Here is an 18,553-nt window from a genome sequence, read left to right as displayed (position 1 = left end):
AATCTGATGTGGACATAAAGGCCACCAATTCCTTAGTAGTATTAAAGCAGATCAGCAAAACTACTAAAACCATCTTAACCAATTCACTGATCAAAAATCTATAACATACAACATTATCATGTCTTATGGCTTAACAAATGTAGACACATCAAAGGCAATCTGAACAAATGTGGACACATCAAAGGTAATCTGTACAAATATAGAAACATCAAAGGCAATATGAACAAATGTGGACACATCAAAGGTAATCTGTACAAATATAGAAACATCAAAGGCAATCTGAACATATGTGGACACATCAAAGGTAATCTGTACAAATGTAGACACATCAAAGGCAATCTGAACAAATGTGGACACATCAAAGGCAATCTGAACAAATGTAGACACATCAAAGGCAATCTGAACAAATGTGGACACATCAAGGGCAATCTGAACAAATGTAGACACATCAAAGGCAATCAGAACAAATGTAGACACATCAAAGGCAATCAGAACAAATGTAGACACATCAAAGGCAATCTGAACAAATGTAGACACATCAAAGGCAATCAGAGCAAATGAAGACACAACAAAGGCAATGCATATATGTTCTTACCAGGAAGTCATCATACACTTCATCATCTTCGTTTTCATCCTCATTTTCATCATCATCATCATCTGGTCCTGGGAGTTCCTCACAATCATCGTCCAGCTCAGCTAGCAGCATAGGTGCACGACAGCTCTCCATGAACTCATTATCACTTTCACTGGATGTGGAAGTGAGGCTCCTTGTTAAAGCCTGACTGAGGGATGTAACATTAGCCATGGTTTGGGTTGTTGTCAAGGTATTTGAGGTTGCTGAAGCTGATGTGGTGAGGCTGGGATAACTCTGAGCTGTACTCAGCAAGGCATCTAAATGGGAAACACATTCTTTTACATGATGTTAAGTATGACAATCATTTTGATTTATAAAACTTAATTAATCTCTCTAAGATTGATTTACTTCAATCCAACAAAATATCATCTTATCCTATAGCGTTAAAGAGAGAAAATTAAACAAAAACATTTTTCTCTTCAGGTCTCTACTACAACAGATAACATGTATATTTGTAATTTCATATCATACTTTGATGCATTCACAAACAATCTCAATGAAAATCAGCTGTACATGTTCCACAGTAAAATTCTATACTTCAATCCTTGTCCATGTGTGCGTAAATGTAATACATACTGTTGTACATACTTGGTGAGTTCTGAGGACCAAGTCTTCCACTGTTGCTGCGATTATTCATGACAACTGTACCAAGATTTCTGCGTGTCACAGCAGCAAAAGTTTCCAGTAAACTAACGGTCTGCTCCATACTCGATGGTAGATTAGGAACGCTCACACTCATAGGATTGGTAGGAGAGCTGCGGGTTTGAGCCTCCATTTTCTTAGCAATAGCCTCCGCTACGCTGGCAGCCACATTAGAACCTACAGTGGTGGACGGCATTTGCATGGCCTCTGCACCCTTGGGTGATCCCTGCTCACTCGTCTCCAGGACATCTGGTAAGGCAGGGTATCCTCCTGATGCCTCCACATTCCCACGTTCATGTCCCTTATGGACAACTACAACTGGCTCTGTGGGGATGTTGCCACTGACTCCTTCATCTACAGGGTCCACATTTACAGATACAAGGGCATCTGAACTGGCCAGATTCACCATACTGTCTGCCAGGTTCTGTGCCATCTTAAACAAAATATCAACCATTTTGGCAACATATAATCAGCAATTTTTATCTAAAACTTACTAGCTAACAAAGAAATAAGTTACTTATAATGATTTAATGGTTGTGACTTACCAATTTAATGGGTGTGACTTTCTGATTTAATGCAAGTGACCTTAAATATAACATCAGTGACCTTTATTTTAAATGGCAGTGACCTCCATATTCAATGATTGTGACAAACTGTTTTAATGGGTTGAATTTCTTATTTAATGCCAGTGACCTTTGGATTTAATGGCAGTGACCTTAAATATAACATCAGTGACCTTTAGATTTAATGGCATTGACCTTAGATATAGCATCAGTGACCTTTATTTTAAATGGCAGTGACCTCCATATTTAATGATTGTGTCAAACCTTTTTCATGGGTTGAATTTCTGATTTCATGCCAGTGACCTTTGGATTGAATGGCAGTGACCTCCATATTTCATGGATGTGACTTACTGATTTAATGGCAGTGACCTTTAAATAAACATCAGTGACCTTTGGATTAAATGGCAGTGACCTTTGGGTTCAATGGCAGTGACCCTCTGATGTTATGTTGGTTTAATGGCAGTGACCTCTAGATTTCATGGTTGTGACTTACTGATTTAATGGCAGTGACCTTTAAATTAAACATCAGTGACCTTTGGATTAAATGGCAGTGACCTTTGGGTTCAATGGCAGTGACCTTCTAATGTTATGGCAGTGACCTTTGGGTTCAATGGCAGTGACCGTCTGATGTTATGGCAGTGACCTTTGGGTTTAATGGCAGTGACCTCTAGATTTCATGGTTGTTACTTACTGATTGAATTGCTTTATGTAAATGATTGAATGGCTGAATTCATGAATTCACTGGTTGTAACTTACTAATCTATTGGTGTTGACTTTAGGATTAAATGATTGTGTTTGATTTGTAAGCAGTGATATATTGGCTGTGACTTACAGATTTATTGGGTCTAATTTCCTGATTTAATGCCTGTGACTTGGTGTTTTAACAGCTGTGACTTACTGATTTATTGGGTCTAATTTCCTGATTTAATGCCTGTGACTTGGTGTTTTAACAGCTGTGACTTACTGATTTATTGGGTCTAATTTCCTGATTTAATGCCTGTGACTTGGTGTTTTAACAGCTGTGACTTACTGATTTATTGGGTCTAATTTCCTGATTTAATGGCCTGTGACTTGGTGTTTTAACAGCTGTGACTTACTGATTTATAGGGTCTAATTTCCTGATTTAATGCTTGTGACTTGGTGTTTTAACAGCTGTGACTTACAGATTTATAGGGTCTAATTTCCTGATTTAATGCTTGTGACTTGGTGTTTTAACAGCTGTGACTTACAGATTTATAGGGTCTAATTTCCTGATTTAACGACCGTGACTTGGTGTTTTAACAGCTGTGACTTACTGATTTATTGGGTCTAATTTCCTGATTTAACGACCGTGACTTGGTGTTTTAACAGCTGTGACTTACAGATTTATTGGGTCTAATTTCCTGATTTAATGGCCTGTGACTTGGTGTTTTAACAGCTGTGACTTACTGATTTATTGGGTCTAATTTCCTGATTTAATGCCTGTGACTTGGTGTTTTAACAGCTGTGACTTACTGATTTATTGGGTCTAATTTCCTGATTTAATGCCTGTGACTTGGTGTTTTAACAGCTGTGACTTACTGATTTAACTGCTGTTGTGAGGTTGTCAGCAGAGGCAGCCTGTTCAGTACTGGCCACTGATGGTTTATTCTCCGACACATCCGTCAGACTTGGCGTAGAACTACTTTTCCTGCTGGTCAATACACTTACCTGAAACATAAAAGGAGTAACACTAACCAAAGGGTGACCACACAGAGATCACAGAACATTTCTCTGCCCAAAAAAGACCTTGATATTGTTTTCATCAAAGGTGAAAAAAGGCAATAATTAACATAAAGATTCTGAAGTAAGAAACTATAAAATTAACCTATGATGATTATGCCATACATTATGTGGCTGTAAAGTGATATATTCATATCCTATATTGGTACATGGATGTATCTTCAGGTTTAAAAGAAAACAATAAATACATTCTTGTTTGTTGAGAACAGGTATTTAGATGCTGAAAGATATGAGAACAGGTATTCAGATGTTGAAAGATGTGAAGACAGATATGAAGATGTGAGAACAGACATTAAGATGTTGAAAGATGTTAGAAAAAAATTTTTTTTTATCTTTAAAAAGGATATACGTTAACTCATCATAATAAATAACATTTACACTTAGAAATAAAAAACTTTTATGTCAATGTTTAAATATTGTACCTTGGCTTTATCGGACACCAGTGAGCTTGTGACCTTAACTTTGGCTCCTCCAACAGCACCTGCCTCCGTTGTCCTGACAACAGGGCGCAGCTTCTCTGGGTCATGATTAGGTGAGAGTTGAAGGTCATACTTCCCCTCAGCCCCCATTCGGTACGAGTTTGAGCCCCCTGAGTCCCAAGTAACATCAATCCAACCTTTTAAACAGGTAAAGGTCAGAGGTTATGAACAGAACTCCCAAATTTGTTTATTATAAAAATGATAACAAAATCTTATTTAAATTCGAACACGTAACCAACTATACATAGCCTTATCCCTATGATGGATCGGTACAGTGACATGGCACATACATTAGATGTAAGCTATAACCCATTTACCATTATGAAGTTCTCCTGTAATGGTCCCTTCCCCTGGCGGATTACCATCCTGTTCTCTCCACTTCCAGTCCATACCACGTGTCACACGAGCCCCAGGAACCATCTGCTTTAGAACCTGTGTACGGATAATTCTTCTCTGTCGTCTCAGGTTAGCCTCTGCCTCCCTTGCAGCCTTACCTGTATATAATTAAGACATTATGTGCAAGATAGGAATTAAGCTGGGTTGTCCCATAAAATAATATATTTTCTCAGTTATCAGATCACAACTTAAACTTTGCTCTTGTAAATACAACGATACATCACGCAGAAATCAGTTTCTGACCAAAAACTTGTTTTGTTTTTTTTTACCTACTGTAGCCAGACAGGGACAAGAACTGTACACTAACCTAAATTATAGCAGACACCAGTCACTTTGCCACAGATCTCAAAACCTGACAGGGACAAGAACTGTACACTAACCTAAATCATCACAGACGCCAGTCACTGTGCCGTAGATTTCAAATCCTGAGAGAGACAAGTAATGAGTCTGTCCACTGGCATTCTTGCCTGTTTGTTGAAGTCGGATATGACGCCAACCTTGAGTCTCTTCCTTTGATGGAGACAGTGTCCAGGTAGCTGTTGATCTGTGAAAACATTAAAAGCTAACCACTGATTACTGTGATATATCAAGTTTTACAAAGGCCACTACACCAAATAACATTATTTATCTCATGTTATTGTGCAGACTGCATCCTCATATTTTCCAAGCACTATTTCTCTGATTCTTAATCCTTCCTGAAATATGTGCAGAAGGAAAGATTTAATTGTATCTCTATCTATAGCTGAAAACTTGATGACACCTATGTGTACTTACAGATCAGGTACCAAATATCATATTTCAATATTCCAATCACTATTGTATATTATATAGATAATTGTTTATCATGACAGACTGTTGACCAAACTAAGGCAAAACACAGATGTATACATTATAATGGATGACAAAAGAGGAAGCAGTTGCATTTTATTTACCCTATATCTCGCTGAACATTTAAATTGCCCAAAAAAGCTAAATAATATCAAACTTTGATCTATAGCATGCAGTACATTGCCTTTGAGAAGTTAAAGATTACAAGGCACCTGTTATAAGTTACTCAATGTGTTAAAATCTAACCCTATTTGAGTACAAGCCATATGACAGTAAATTTGTCAAATTGCTATAAAAAAGAAGAGACTTGTGTGGAGATGATTTTAACAATCTAGTTTTCAGTGGTTACATCTCTTGTGCATGAGTGAATCTTAGTCAAAACAGTGTACTAACATTTGATGAACTGACAAGCTTGGTATCATTGTTACATAACAATTGGACTGTTGTGACAAAACCTAATAAATACATGGTTTATTTTAAAAGAATCTGAAGCAGCAGAAATTTCATCCTCATCAGAGTCCTCTCTTATTTGTGTCCTTACACTCACCCTGGTTCATTGAGTCTATTGTCATCTTTGTGGTTGAGAAGTGTGTCCCATGTGGTACCATCCTTAGACACCTGAAACTGCCAGTTCCTCAGGGCAGACCTGCACATAAATCATACAAATGAATATTTCAGTTCCTTGAGACAAATCTTCACAAAAGTCATAGGATACTGGTATTTATAATTCAGTTCCTCAGGGTCAAACCTTCATATAAATCATAAGTTTATTATACTTGAAACAATCACATTAAAATGGTAATCATATCTCCATTTTCTTGATCTATTACCAACAGCAACTAATGCATGTTGTTTCTGACAAACTGTACTGGACATGATGCATGTCTGCTAGTACATTGTACAGTTAGTAATACATGACAGTGATAATAGAGGTACACATCAAAATAAACCTGTGATAACCTGTTAAGTTACAACATGTAACTAGTGACATAAACCATGTGGAACGCTCACCTGCCATATCCACGAGCATGTCTCAGTGAGTAACACGATGGAATCAGCCACACCCCTAGGTCTATTGCAAACCATGCCTTCCTGTAGTAAAATAAAATTATATTCTGTCAAACATCCTTTCATATACACAATAACAAATGCCTTCATACATCAAATTTGTATCAAGGAAACCAGAATTCATTGATGTAACATATACACAGTCACAAAAATACATAAGTAAAGAACATGTTTTTCTTTCAAGAACAGTATTATACACATTTCAAAGAAACTGTACATCAATCTGAGTTTTTAAAACATAATCGTAAAATGAAAAAAATTGATGTCAATTTCACACAGTGTAGACCAACATGGGAATGAAATGCCCTCAACCCTACATACTTGTCATCATTGGTGTGACAGTTGAGTGCAGCACTGTCTCGACTGAGGATGTCCTCCAGCTTTCCATATGGGAGATTCCTGCCTTCTGATGATGTAACCACCACCAGTCCATAATGGGCGGGGTTAATCCACTCATATGCACTCCTGTTTACAGGCAAAATAGGTCAAAGGTCAGCAGATACAAATATACAGATGGACTACCAGGAGCACTAAACATATTAATGCCTCTGATATTTGCATTTGCTTATACTTACCAATAATATTCAAGTGAAGAACTGTAATTTGTGAAAGAATTTGCTATGGTCAGCTATATATAGTTATACTTGGTTTTATCAATAGGCTCTGACACACAGTACAAAACAGTACTACCCTATCTACAAAGTTTTCTGGTGAAGCTGTAATAATTCTGTAACAGTTTACAAACCATTCTACTCTGTCTACAATTTCTAATGAGATTGTAACAATTCTGTAACAAAATGTACAAAAGCCACTATGAAGTATGTGACCCAAGCTGTGATGATTCTCTGATAGAGTACTTACTTGGCATTTGTTCCTATCCAGTAGACAAGACCATTCTCATCAAAGTCAGACTGGTATGAGAAACTGACTTTATTAGTGGATTCCTTCAGCTTCTTAACAAAGGTGAAAGTTTGTCTGTCAAAGTCATACCACTGTTTAGCCACCTGTTAGAAAAATAGAGCATTACAAACAGATTTCATCAGGAAGAAACAATAACTTCTTTACATCCAGTAGTTGGAAAAATAATCCATCCACATCAAACGATAAAATTTGGACGTCTTTTTGGAAGCTAAACAAGAAGTACCTCTGTCAAACATCGAACCAAGAAATTACATGATATAGAGGAAATATTTCTTTCTAAGAGTGAAACAACACCAGGAATTTATTTCATCAAGCATCACTTGTTCAGTCTTAAGTGTTTAAAGAACATGATGGCTTCTTAGTGTGTTATTAATATTAACACAAATCTTTGAAATTTCAATCAATGAGTTATTACCAAAACAATAACTGAAAATTCTGATTTTATTGTAAAAGTTTGAGGGGCTGAATTTTGTCGACAGCCAAATTAAGAAGAGGCAGTAGCTGATCAGCAATAGATAGAATACTTCACAAGTATATTGACCTGTAAGTAAAACATACCATTTTGAGAAGATATCTCTCCAGGGCTGCTACTGAAGTCAGGGGTTCCATTTTAAGGTTACATCCACTCCTGTCTAAAAGAGTGCTCTCCCCTGGGGATCTCTCCAGTCGAAATCTCAAACGTCGTGTCAAAATCTAGAAAAAATAAACTCTTTATAAGATCTGCTTGTATCCTGATCAAGCTAAATCATAGTTAACAGGAAAACATACAAAATTAAACTGACTTCTTACCTGTAGACCATATCCTAATCAGGTAGATCATTGTTAGACAGGAAAATATGCACAAGAAACATACACAATTACATATCTTCCATGTTCTGCTTTGTTAGTGTGGTATTTTCAAATACAAAATATACAAAAATACATGTTTCCTTCCTTCCAAATTTCTAATTTCCAAGTTTTTATAATAATATGTAAACAAAATATATATGTTATAGTAAAATTTCAATACTGGTGGATTTTAAAAATTCTATAATTTTTACCCTGGAAGATATATTGTAAATGATGGATGTGTTCACTGTATGATCATGCTACATACAAAGTTTGGTTTCGACTTGTACTTTTTCAGCAACAGATCTAGATGCAAAACTTCAAAATTGTCTCACTCCCACGACTTTTCATCACAGGTGAGACATAAACTTATAAACTCCTTACCTGTAGGCCATATCCTGATCCAGGTAGATCGTAGCTATATACAGGTAATTTCTCTATAGACTCTAACACAGCTATCAGTTTCTTTACTAGAGCCACTGCCGGCATCAAACTGTAACACATCATTTAAGAAATTACTAAGCATTACAAACACATAATACAAACATTTTTATTGTAGTAAGAGATTTACCTTAGTCAAGTAAAATCAGAAAGAACAAAATTGATAATCAACACATTACACTACAGGCCAAAATAGAACATTCTATACAAAAACTTGGTCAAAAGCCTTTTCCAACATTTTATCAGTGATCATTATACAGGCCAAAATAGAACATTCTATACAAAAACTTGGTCAAAAGCCTTTTCCAACATTTCATCAGTGATCATTATACAGGCCAAAATAGAACATTCTATACAAAAACTTGGTCAAAAGCCTTTTCCAACATTTCATCAGTGATCATTATACAGGCCAAAATAGAACATTCTATACAAAAAGCCTTTTCCAACATTTCATCAGTGATCATTATACAGGCCAAAATAGAACATTCTATACAAAAAGCCTTTTCCAACATTTCATCAGTGTTAACTGATGACATAATCATACTTCACCTTTGTTTTTCCTGAAATACACTTTTGAACAGGTCGATTCTCTCCCTTGTTCTCTTCTTACTTTCCTTGCTATTGGAATCTTCAATATTCTAAAGGCATAAAATAATTTTCTTACTGTTGTGTGTGGTATCAATACATTAAATTGTGTGTGATAAGATCAGCTGAAGAATAAATAATAATAGATCTTAATGATTTTTACACATCACCAGAAATCTAACCAACATTGTTGGTGTTTATCAGGACATTGGTGAGGTAATACTGACATTGGTGAGGTAATACTGACATTGGTGAGGTAATACTGACATTGGTGAGGTAATACTGACATTGGTGAGGTAATACTGACATTGGTGAGGTAATACTGACATTGGTGAGGTAATACTGACATTGGTGAGGTAATACTGACATTGGTGAGGTAATACTGACATTGTAGATAATTATGCAGATATTCTTGGTGTTTATAAGGACATTGGTGAGGTAATACTGACATTGGTGAGGTAATACTGACATTGTAGATAATTATGCAAATATTCTTGGTGTTTATCAGGACATTGGTGAGGTAATACTGACATTGGTGAGGTAATACTGACATTGGTGAGGTAATACTGACATTGGTGAGGTAATACTGACATTGGTGAGGTAATACTGACATTGGTGAGGTAATACTGACATTGGTGAGGTAATACTGACATTGTAGATAATTATGCAGATATTCTTGGTGTTTATCAGGACATTGGTGAGGTAATACTGACATTGGTGAGGTAATACTGACATTGTAGATAATTATGCAAATATTCTTGGTGTTTATCAGGACATTGGTGAGGTAATACTGACATTGGTGAGGTAATACTGACATTGGTGAGGTAATACTGACATTGTAGATAATTATGCAAATATTCTTGGTGTTTATCAGGACATTGGTGAGGTAATACTGACATTGTAGATAATTATGCAAATATTCTTGGTGTTTATCAGGACATTGGTGAGGTAATACTGACATTGTAGATACTGACATTGTAGATAATACTATGGTGTATTCATTGGTGTTAATATCATTGGATAATTATGGTAGGTAATACTGACATTGGTGAGGTAATAATACTGACATTGTAGATAATTATGCAAATATTCTTGGTGTTTATCAGGACATTGGTGAGGTAATACTGACATTGGTGAGGTAATACTGACATTGTAGATAATTATGCAGATATTCTTGGTGTTTATCAGGACATTGGTGAGGTAATACTGACATTGGTGAGGTAATACTGACATTGGTGAGGTAATACTGACATTGGTGAGGTAATACTGACATTGGTGAGGTAATACTGACATTGGTGAGGTAATACTGACATTGGTGAGGTAATACTGACATTGTAGATAATTATGCAGATATTCTTGGTGTTTATCAGGACATTGGTGAGGTAATACTGACATTGTAGATAATTATGCAGATATTCTTGGTGTTTATCAGGACATTGGTGAGGTAATACTGACATTGGTGAGGTAATACTGACATTGTAGATAATTATGCAGATATTCTTGGTGTTTATAAGGACATTGGTGAGATAATACTGATATTGTAGATATTGATATTGACATTGTGGATTTTAATATTGGCATTGTAGATCTTTTTACTTATATGGTAGATATTAATACCGATATTATTGATATATATACAGATATTGTCTGTGTTTACAATGACATTGCTGATGTTTATACTGACATTATTGAGAATGTTGAGCAGGGTCTGTACAAGGCCACTTGAATGAAGTTCATAGGCGGACACTGTATGGTCCTCCTTCAGGAGTATGACCAGTTCAGTCAAAGAGGCAGTCATATCCTCGACCCACGTAACCTCTCCATCAGGTGACTGTAACAACAACAGTTAGATGATCAACACATTCAACTTTACAATACAACATATTGGGCAATACCTATTGATATGAATTGTCACAAAAAGACCAAGGGCAGACAACTCACCCTGACTTGACTGATCTGTTTGGCACATGCAGCCTCTAACTGTTGCACTATGGTGCGTATCTTAGCAACCACTCCTCGTGGCATCGCCTCAGCTGCCCGGAAGTAATCTTCATAAATCTCACGTGCATGGTGTCGAACCTATTAAAAACCAGAAGGTATGATATATAATTACTTAGTTAGCAATCAGATGGTATCTAACAGAATTATCTATTAAGTATGTATTAGTGAAGCATTCATTTTTTCAGCATCATTTAATGAAGTCTATTTATTTAACCCATATCCATTTCATTGTCATTTTCAAAATATCAGATTTTTAAATACTTACCTTTGTTTTGATTTCCTCTGTTTTTGACCTGAATTTTTTACTTTTCTTGCCACCCCATCCTGATGCAAATTCAGGCCCCAGAGATGTCTCTGCGGTGAAGGAGTGCTTGGTACCACGATTAGACTCAAAAATAAATCCCTGCAGATCTTCTCTCAATATAGTGGCCTGCTGTATCAAAACAAACTGGGATATACCAAAGTATAGACACTCTGTTTTATACAAAACTGGGATATACCAAGGTATAGACACTCTGTTTTATACAAATCTGGGATATACCAAAGTATAGACACTCTGTTTCATACAAAACTGGGATATACCAAGGTATAGACACTCTGTTTCATACAAAACTGGGATATACCAAGGTATAGACGCTCTGTTTCATACAAAACTGGGATATACCAAAGTATAGACACTCTGTTTCATACAAAACTGGGATATACCAAGGTATAGACGCTCTGTTTCATACAAAACTGGGATATACCAAGGTATAGACGCTCTGTTTCATACAGAACTGGGATATAACAAGGTATAGACGCTCTGTTTCATACAAAACTGGGATATAACAAGGTATAGATGCTCTGTTTCATACAAAACTGGGATATAACAAGGTATAGACGCTCTGTTTCATACAGAACTGGGATATACCAAAGTATAGACACTCTGTTTCATACAAAACTGGGATATACCAAGGTATAGACACTCTGTTTCATACAAAACTGGGATATACCAAGGTATAGACGCTCTGTTTCATACAAAACTGGGATATACCAAAGTATAGACACTCTGTTTCATACAAAACTGGGATATACCAAGGTATAGACACTCTGTTTCATACAAAACTGGGATATACCAAGGTATAGACGCTCTGTTTCATACAAAACTGGGATATACCAAGGTATAGACGCTCTGTTTCATACAAAACTGGGATATACCAAAGTATAGACACTCTGTTTCATACAAAACTGGGATATACCAAGGTATAGATGCTCTGTTTCATACAAAACTGGGATATACCAAAGTATAGACACTCTGTTTTATACAAAACTGGGATATACCAAGGTATAGACGCTCTGTTTTATACAAAACTGGGATATAACAAGGTAAAGACACTCTGTTTTATACAAAACTGGGATATACCAAGGTATAGACGCTCTGTTTCATACAAAACTGGGATATACCAAGGTATAGACGCTCTGTTTCATACAAAACTGGGATATACCAAAGTATAGATGCTCTGTTTCATACAAAACTGGGATATACCAAGGTATAGACGCTCTGTTTCATACAAAACTGGGATATACCAAGGTATAGACGCTCTGTTTCATACAAAACTGGGATATACCAAAGTATAGACACTCCGTTTCATACAAAACTGGGATATACCAAAGTATAGACACTCCGTTTCATACAAAACTGGGATATAACAAGGTAAAGACACTCGTTTTATACAAAACTGGGATATACCAAGGTATAGACGCTCTGTTTCATACAAAACTGGGATATACCAAGGTATAGACGCTCTGTTTCATACAAAACTGGGATATACCAAAGTATAGATGCTCTGTTTCATACAAAACTGGGATATACCAAGGTATAGACGCTCCGTTTCATACAAAACTGGGATATACCAAGGTATAGACGCTCTGTTTCATACAAAACTGGGATATACCAAAGTATAGACACTCCGTTTCATACAAAACTGGGATATACCAAAGTATAGACACTCCGTTTCATACAAAACTGGGATATACCAAGGTATAGACGCTCTGTTTCATACAAAACTGGGATATAACAAGGTATAGACACTCCGTTTCATACAAAACTGGGATATACCAAAGTATAGACACTCTGTTTCATACAAAACTGGGATATACCAAGGTATAGACGCTCTGTTTCATACAAAACTGGGATATACCAAGGTATAGACGCTCTGTTTTATACAAAACTGGGATATACCAAGGTATAGACACTCTGTTTCATACAAAACTGGGATATACCAAAGTATAGACACTCTGTTTCATACAAAACTGGGATATACCAAGGTAAAGACACTCTGTTTTATACAAATCTGGGATATACCAAGGTATAGACGCTCTGTTTCATACAAAACTGGGATATACCAAGGTATAGACGCTCTGTTTTATATAAAACTGGGATATACCAAGGTATAGACGCTCTGTTTTATACAAAACTGGGATATACCAAGGTATAGATGCTCTGTTTCATACAAACTGGGATATACCAAGGTATAGACGCTCTGTTTCATACAAAACTGGGATATACCAAGGTATAGATGCTCTGTTTCATACAAAACTGGGATATAACAAGGTATAGATGCTCTGTTTCATACAAAACTGGGATATAACAAGGTATAGATGCTCAATACTTTACTAAATAGAATATCTTGTATTCTTATTAATACCTGCAAGGATTTGTGCTAGGAAAGTGAACATATGACCTAAAATTGACAAAAAACACTTAGACCACATATTAAACTCTACCAAAAATTGATCTGATGTAAATTTCTGTTGATTTATGAAATCAATAATAGAGATGCAGCTCAACAAAAATGTTTTTATAAAAATTCTTACAAAATATGATAAGAACAAAAAGAAAAAAAATAACAAAAGAATAAAAATAGCACAGATACATTCATCACCTGTTGTCCATCAGCATTGTGAATCTGGATTTCTCCCTCCTTCTTGCATTGTAGTGACCAGTTACCAATGACCATCCGGGGAGAGGAGGTGCGTGACAAAATGGGCTGACTTGGTGTACCAGATTTAATCTGACTTTTTGCACGTTGAAGCTTTTCTAGGAACTCGCCACGGTTCTCTGAGCTATCTGGCCCTCCCTCAGGGCTGCCACTTGAGTACATTGTGGCAAGCTTGCTATCAAGAATGAACCGAAACCAGCCATTGCTACCATTGCTGAGTTCCAGGGCTGCAGCATCACTCCAAAGGTAAAGACAATCACGACTACGGACCATGCACCAGTCCTTCCAGTGATATGGACGACCTTGCTGAATATCAAGGGCATCTTCCTGGAGCTGCTCATCCTCATCCTGGGGTCAAAGGTCATAAAATGTTAAAGCAGATCTCAAATACACAGGACTTACAGATCTCTACTTGCTCGTCATTAATCATATCAACATAACATACAGCAGTATACAGAGATCTCCTTTTGTCTTGTCACTAAATACCTCAACATTACGTACAGAACTACACTGGGATCATTACTTGTTTTGTCACTAAATACCTCAGCACATCACATATCTCTACTTGCCTTGTCCTCTTTAGCTGTAGCACCTTCTTCATCATCCATGGGACCAGCAAGAGACAGCACTCTCCCAAACAGGCCTAGACGTGCAAAGTGTTCAAGGAAGATCTCCTGTCCCTTTGACATCAGATCCTTGATGATGAACAGCACAACTTGGTGACCTTCATCATCCTCCTGTGTTTACAATCAAACATAATTAATTAATGCTGATAATTTGTTCATGCTTAAACATATAGGAGTATACTGACGATTTAACACTGGTCAGCATGAAGGCTGGCTGTATGACAAACACAAGTATCTACCAAGTTTTTATATTTGTTATTCAACTTTTTATTAAACACTGATTAAAACTTTACCTCATGATCCAACACATTAGCCATGACCTCCGTCAGTGATCCTGCAAAGTTGGTTACATAAAACTCTGGATTGCATATATCTCCTAGTAATGGATTTGTTATGTAGTGTATCATCTTCTTCAGCAGGGAAAGACTAGATTTTCTGTAAAATAGGAATTAAAGCCAGAAATCAACAAGAGAGTACCCCGTTAACTAAGACTGATTTAACTCCTTATCTTTGACAAATAGGAAAGGTGTGTCACATTACCTAAGACAAGTACAATGTCTCAACTTAGTTGGATTTAACTCTTTACTTAAGATCAGTGTAAACCCCATACCAAAGTTAAGTCTAACTGCTATCCTAAGTTGGGTGAACTCCTTACCCTAAAAGGGTATAACTACTTACCTAACAGAGGGCAGCATTGTACTCTGGAATACATGAGTGAAGACGGGAAGGAGTTGTTTTAGATAACGTGGGGCCACCTCAGGGTCCCCCTTGGGTTCCTCAGAGTCCTCTTCTTTCTCCACAACCTCTTCTTCCTTCTTCTTCTCCACCTCAGCAGCAATCTCTCTGTTGACTGGCACCATCCACTCTGCTGTAACAATTCATGTCATTGTCTCTGCACTGAATATCTAATTTGACAATGTATGTAAATAACACATAAAACGTTTTCACTAAGAGTTTCTTAGAATGAAATATTAAATTACTTCTTTCAATTCTATTCCCAACGTTTTAGCAACAATTAAAGCACACACAAATGAAACAGTTCCATAAAAAAGCACACATGCTATTAAAAAGTTAAAATGTTGGAGAACTTTCCACAATTACTTTTGTAAAAATATGCAGACCCCATGCTTGGGCAAAAGGAGGATTTGTGAACATAGCTCTCTTAATCAACCCTCATTCATATTTCAGAACCCCCTTCCCTGCCCCTCCTTATCCATCCTCATTCAAGTTCTCTGATGTCAGTCTGGGGCTCCTTACCAGGTGACTGGAGGGTCTGAATGACCTCACGATGTCCTTCGTCACCCCTTTCTCTAGCCTTATCTAAGGGAGTTTTTCCGTCCTCATCTCTCAGATCTGGGTTAGCACCATACCTTAGGAGAGTCTGTAGACAATAACAACACAATGTATTAAGCACTTGTAGCAACCTCGCTGATACCAATTCCATTGTAATTCTTCTCTTGAAAATTACTTTGGGAGTCTTTAACTGTTATATATTTAAAAAGAAATATTTATCATTCCAAAAATATAGGTAATTATTAATTTACCTTGACTATCTGGGGTCGTCCAAAGCAAGCTGCATAATGTAGAGAGGATGACCTTAAACCACGGTTAACATCAGCACCTCTCTCACACAGAAACTCCACCTTAATGAAAAAAATACAGAAATGTTACTTGTACTTAACAGATACATTTGTAGATATTCTATATGGCATCGGACATTTGCCCATTGATGTTGATAATGCAATTCTAGACTAAATCATAAGTAAAGATCATACCATTTCCTGTGTTCCAAATGCAGAGGCCCAATTTAATAATGTCTGTCCAACATCATCCATGAAATTCACTTCAAATCCTGAAGAAATAAAACAATGAAACAGACAAATATTTCAAACTCTGGTGACTGCTTCTGATATTAACGCCTTAGATTCTGAAGGCTTATTGATACATTGTTAAATATAACTAAAATAACAATTAAATCAGACAACAATTTTCATTTATACTGAATTTCTTTAAATTCAATCTTATGATTAATTGGTTATGTTGGAGCAACACAAATGCCTCGACTGGCAATATTTAAGTCTGAAACTTTCTGACATCTTGTTTTTTAAATCTTCAATGGAGTTAGACAAGGCTCTAATTCTGGTAATATAATGTTATGTTTTTGTGAAATTTCTTGAAGTTAAATTGCTACACATCTGGCAAATCTCAATTGACTACAACCAAATATGGACATGACCTGTATGATATCATAACAGTGTCTGTAATAAGCCTGTAGACTTTACTTTAATGTTCCTGTTTATAATGCCCAGGCATTTCATAAATTACTACCATTTTTGAGGTAAACCCAGTTGACCTAGTACCAATTGATTATAGGCCAAATTACATCCTATATGGTGCATATTGATATCTCTGTAATTAGTAACACATTAGTGTAATACCGAACAAGAAATCAAAGCAAACAACAGCTCCTTCTATTTTCTACGGAGGCCCTGTCACCATTTACAGATGTGGGGTCCCTACCATCACCTACGTAATGTAATTATTGTAGTTCTCATATCTAGTTACATAATCAATGGAAGTGTTACCTACCATGTGTATAGGTGCATCCCAGTTATTTAAATTATCTATGGGTGCATTACAGGAACCTAAATACTATCCATAGAATCTATGTGAGCATTATGGAAGCTCTCATGATATCTACAGAATTTATGTGAGCATTATAGTGATATCTACAGAATCTAGCATTATCTACAGAATTTATGCATTATGGAAGCTCTAATGATATCTACAGAATTTATGTGAGCATTATAGAAGCTCTAATGATATCTACAGAATTTATGTGAGCATTATAGAAGCTCTAATGATATCTACAGAATTTATGTGAGCATTATGGAAGCTCTAATGATATCTGCAGGATCTATGGGAGCATTATGGAAGCTCTAATGATATCTACAGAATCTATGTGATCATTATGGGTGACATAATAAATACTATGTACAGAGGCTACAAGAGCATTCCAGGAGCCAGAATGCTATCTACAAAATTATTGGGAGCATAATGGGAGCCCTTACGATATCTACAGAATCTATGTGAGCATTATGGAAGCTCTAATGATATCTACAGGATCTATGGGAGCATTATGGAAGCTCTAATGATATCTACAGAATCTAAGTGAGCATTATGGGAGCTCTAATGATATCTACAGGATCTATGTAAGCATTATGGAAGCTCTAATGATACCTACAGGATCTATGTGAGCATTATGGGAGCCCTAATGATATCTACAGGATCTATTGGCACATTATGGATGGAAGCCAAATGCTGCTATCTTCACCATCTATAGACCCTTACCATTATCTACAGCATCTATGAGAGCATCTGTGTCTTTACTACGTATACAGTCAATGAGTTGGCGATGGGACCTCTCCCCTGAGCTGTCTGTACGACGCAGTCCAGAGATTCGACTAGTGATACTGGATACTCCTGCCTTTGGTAAGGCTTTCCTCCCTTCAAACAATAATACCAGTAACAGGTCCACTAAACGCATAGTATCCAGGCAGCATCTGTAACACAGTCAGTCACACTATAGTCCAGATCAACATATCAGGGTATTAATTAGTTACCACATTTTAGGCTCACACTCTATTTCATTTTGATAATTGAAATCCTTGTTTTCATACACTTAGAATTCTCAATTGGCTATTAGCTTTTTTCCTGTGTGCTGATTTAACTCTCATGCTATATCTTAACTGCTTATCAAATAATTACATCTGATTTCTGAAAAAAATCTCAGCCTGAC

At 36.5% G+C, this 18,553-nt stretch overlaps 1 protein-coding gene across 8 annotated transcripts in view; it reads right to left on the bottom strand.

Moving 5' to 3' along the window:
- The window catches only part of LOC132543396 (E3 ubiquitin-protein ligase HECTD1-like), a 37,613-nt gene that overhangs the window by 8,500 nt on the left and 10,560 nt on the right, over nucleotides 1-18,553 (bottom strand). Inside the window, exons 6-29 of one of the 8 annotated variants that reach the window (XM_060206890.1) lie at nucleotides 18,106-18,317; nucleotides 16,530-16,606; nucleotides 16,299-16,397; nucleotides 16,012-16,135; nucleotides 15,433-15,622; nucleotides 15,048-15,189; nucleotides 14,698-14,865; nucleotides 14,063-14,476; nucleotides 11,413-11,580; nucleotides 11,088-11,225; nucleotides 10,831-10,977; nucleotides 9,111-9,199; nucleotides 8,505-8,613; nucleotides 7,851-7,985; nucleotides 7,233-7,375; nucleotides 6,693-6,836; nucleotides 6,315-6,395; nucleotides 5,851-5,949; nucleotides 4,856-5,019; nucleotides 4,397-4,573; nucleotides 4,023-4,216; nucleotides 3,400-3,528; nucleotides 1,211-1,709; nucleotides 596-891 (exon numbers count right to left, since the gene is read on the bottom strand). In XM_060206890.1, coding sequence (XP_060062873.1) covers nucleotides 596-891; nucleotides 1,211-1,709; nucleotides 3,400-3,528; nucleotides 4,023-4,216; nucleotides 4,397-4,573; nucleotides 4,856-5,019; nucleotides 5,851-5,949; nucleotides 6,315-6,395; nucleotides 6,693-6,836; nucleotides 7,233-7,375; nucleotides 7,851-7,985; nucleotides 8,505-8,613; nucleotides 9,111-9,199; nucleotides 10,831-10,977; nucleotides 11,088-11,225; nucleotides 11,413-11,580; nucleotides 14,063-14,476; nucleotides 14,698-14,865; nucleotides 15,048-15,189; nucleotides 15,433-15,622; nucleotides 16,012-16,135; nucleotides 16,299-16,397; nucleotides 16,530-16,606; nucleotides 18,106-18,317 — 4,138 coding nt within the window. The remainder of the gene's footprint in view (nucleotides 1-595; nucleotides 892-1,210; nucleotides 1,710-3,399; nucleotides 3,529-4,022; nucleotides 4,217-4,396; nucleotides 4,574-4,855; nucleotides 5,020-5,850; nucleotides 5,950-6,314; nucleotides 6,396-6,692; nucleotides 6,837-7,232; nucleotides 7,376-7,850; nucleotides 7,986-8,504; nucleotides 8,614-9,110; nucleotides 9,200-10,830; nucleotides 10,978-11,087; nucleotides 11,226-11,412; nucleotides 11,581-14,062; nucleotides 14,477-14,697; nucleotides 14,866-15,047; nucleotides 15,190-15,432; nucleotides 15,623-16,011; nucleotides 16,136-16,298; nucleotides 16,398-16,529; nucleotides 16,607-18,105; nucleotides 18,318-18,553) is intronic. The other 7 variants (XM_060206894.1, XM_060206891.1, XM_060206893.1 and 4 more) reach the window with 7 other exon arrangements.

The sequence above is a fragment of the Ylistrum balloti genome, unplaced genomic scaffold (genome assembly GCF_031769215.1).
Source record: "Ylistrum balloti isolate Yb309-2 unplaced genomic scaffold, AGI_CSIRO_Ybal_v1 Utg369754, whole genome shotgun sequence".
Lineage (NCBI taxonomy): Eukaryota > Metazoa > Mollusca > Bivalvia > Pectinida > Pectinidae > Ylistrum > Ylistrum balloti.
Note: the sequence above shows the minus strand (reverse complement) of the source record. Positions and strands in the feature narration are given on the sequence as shown.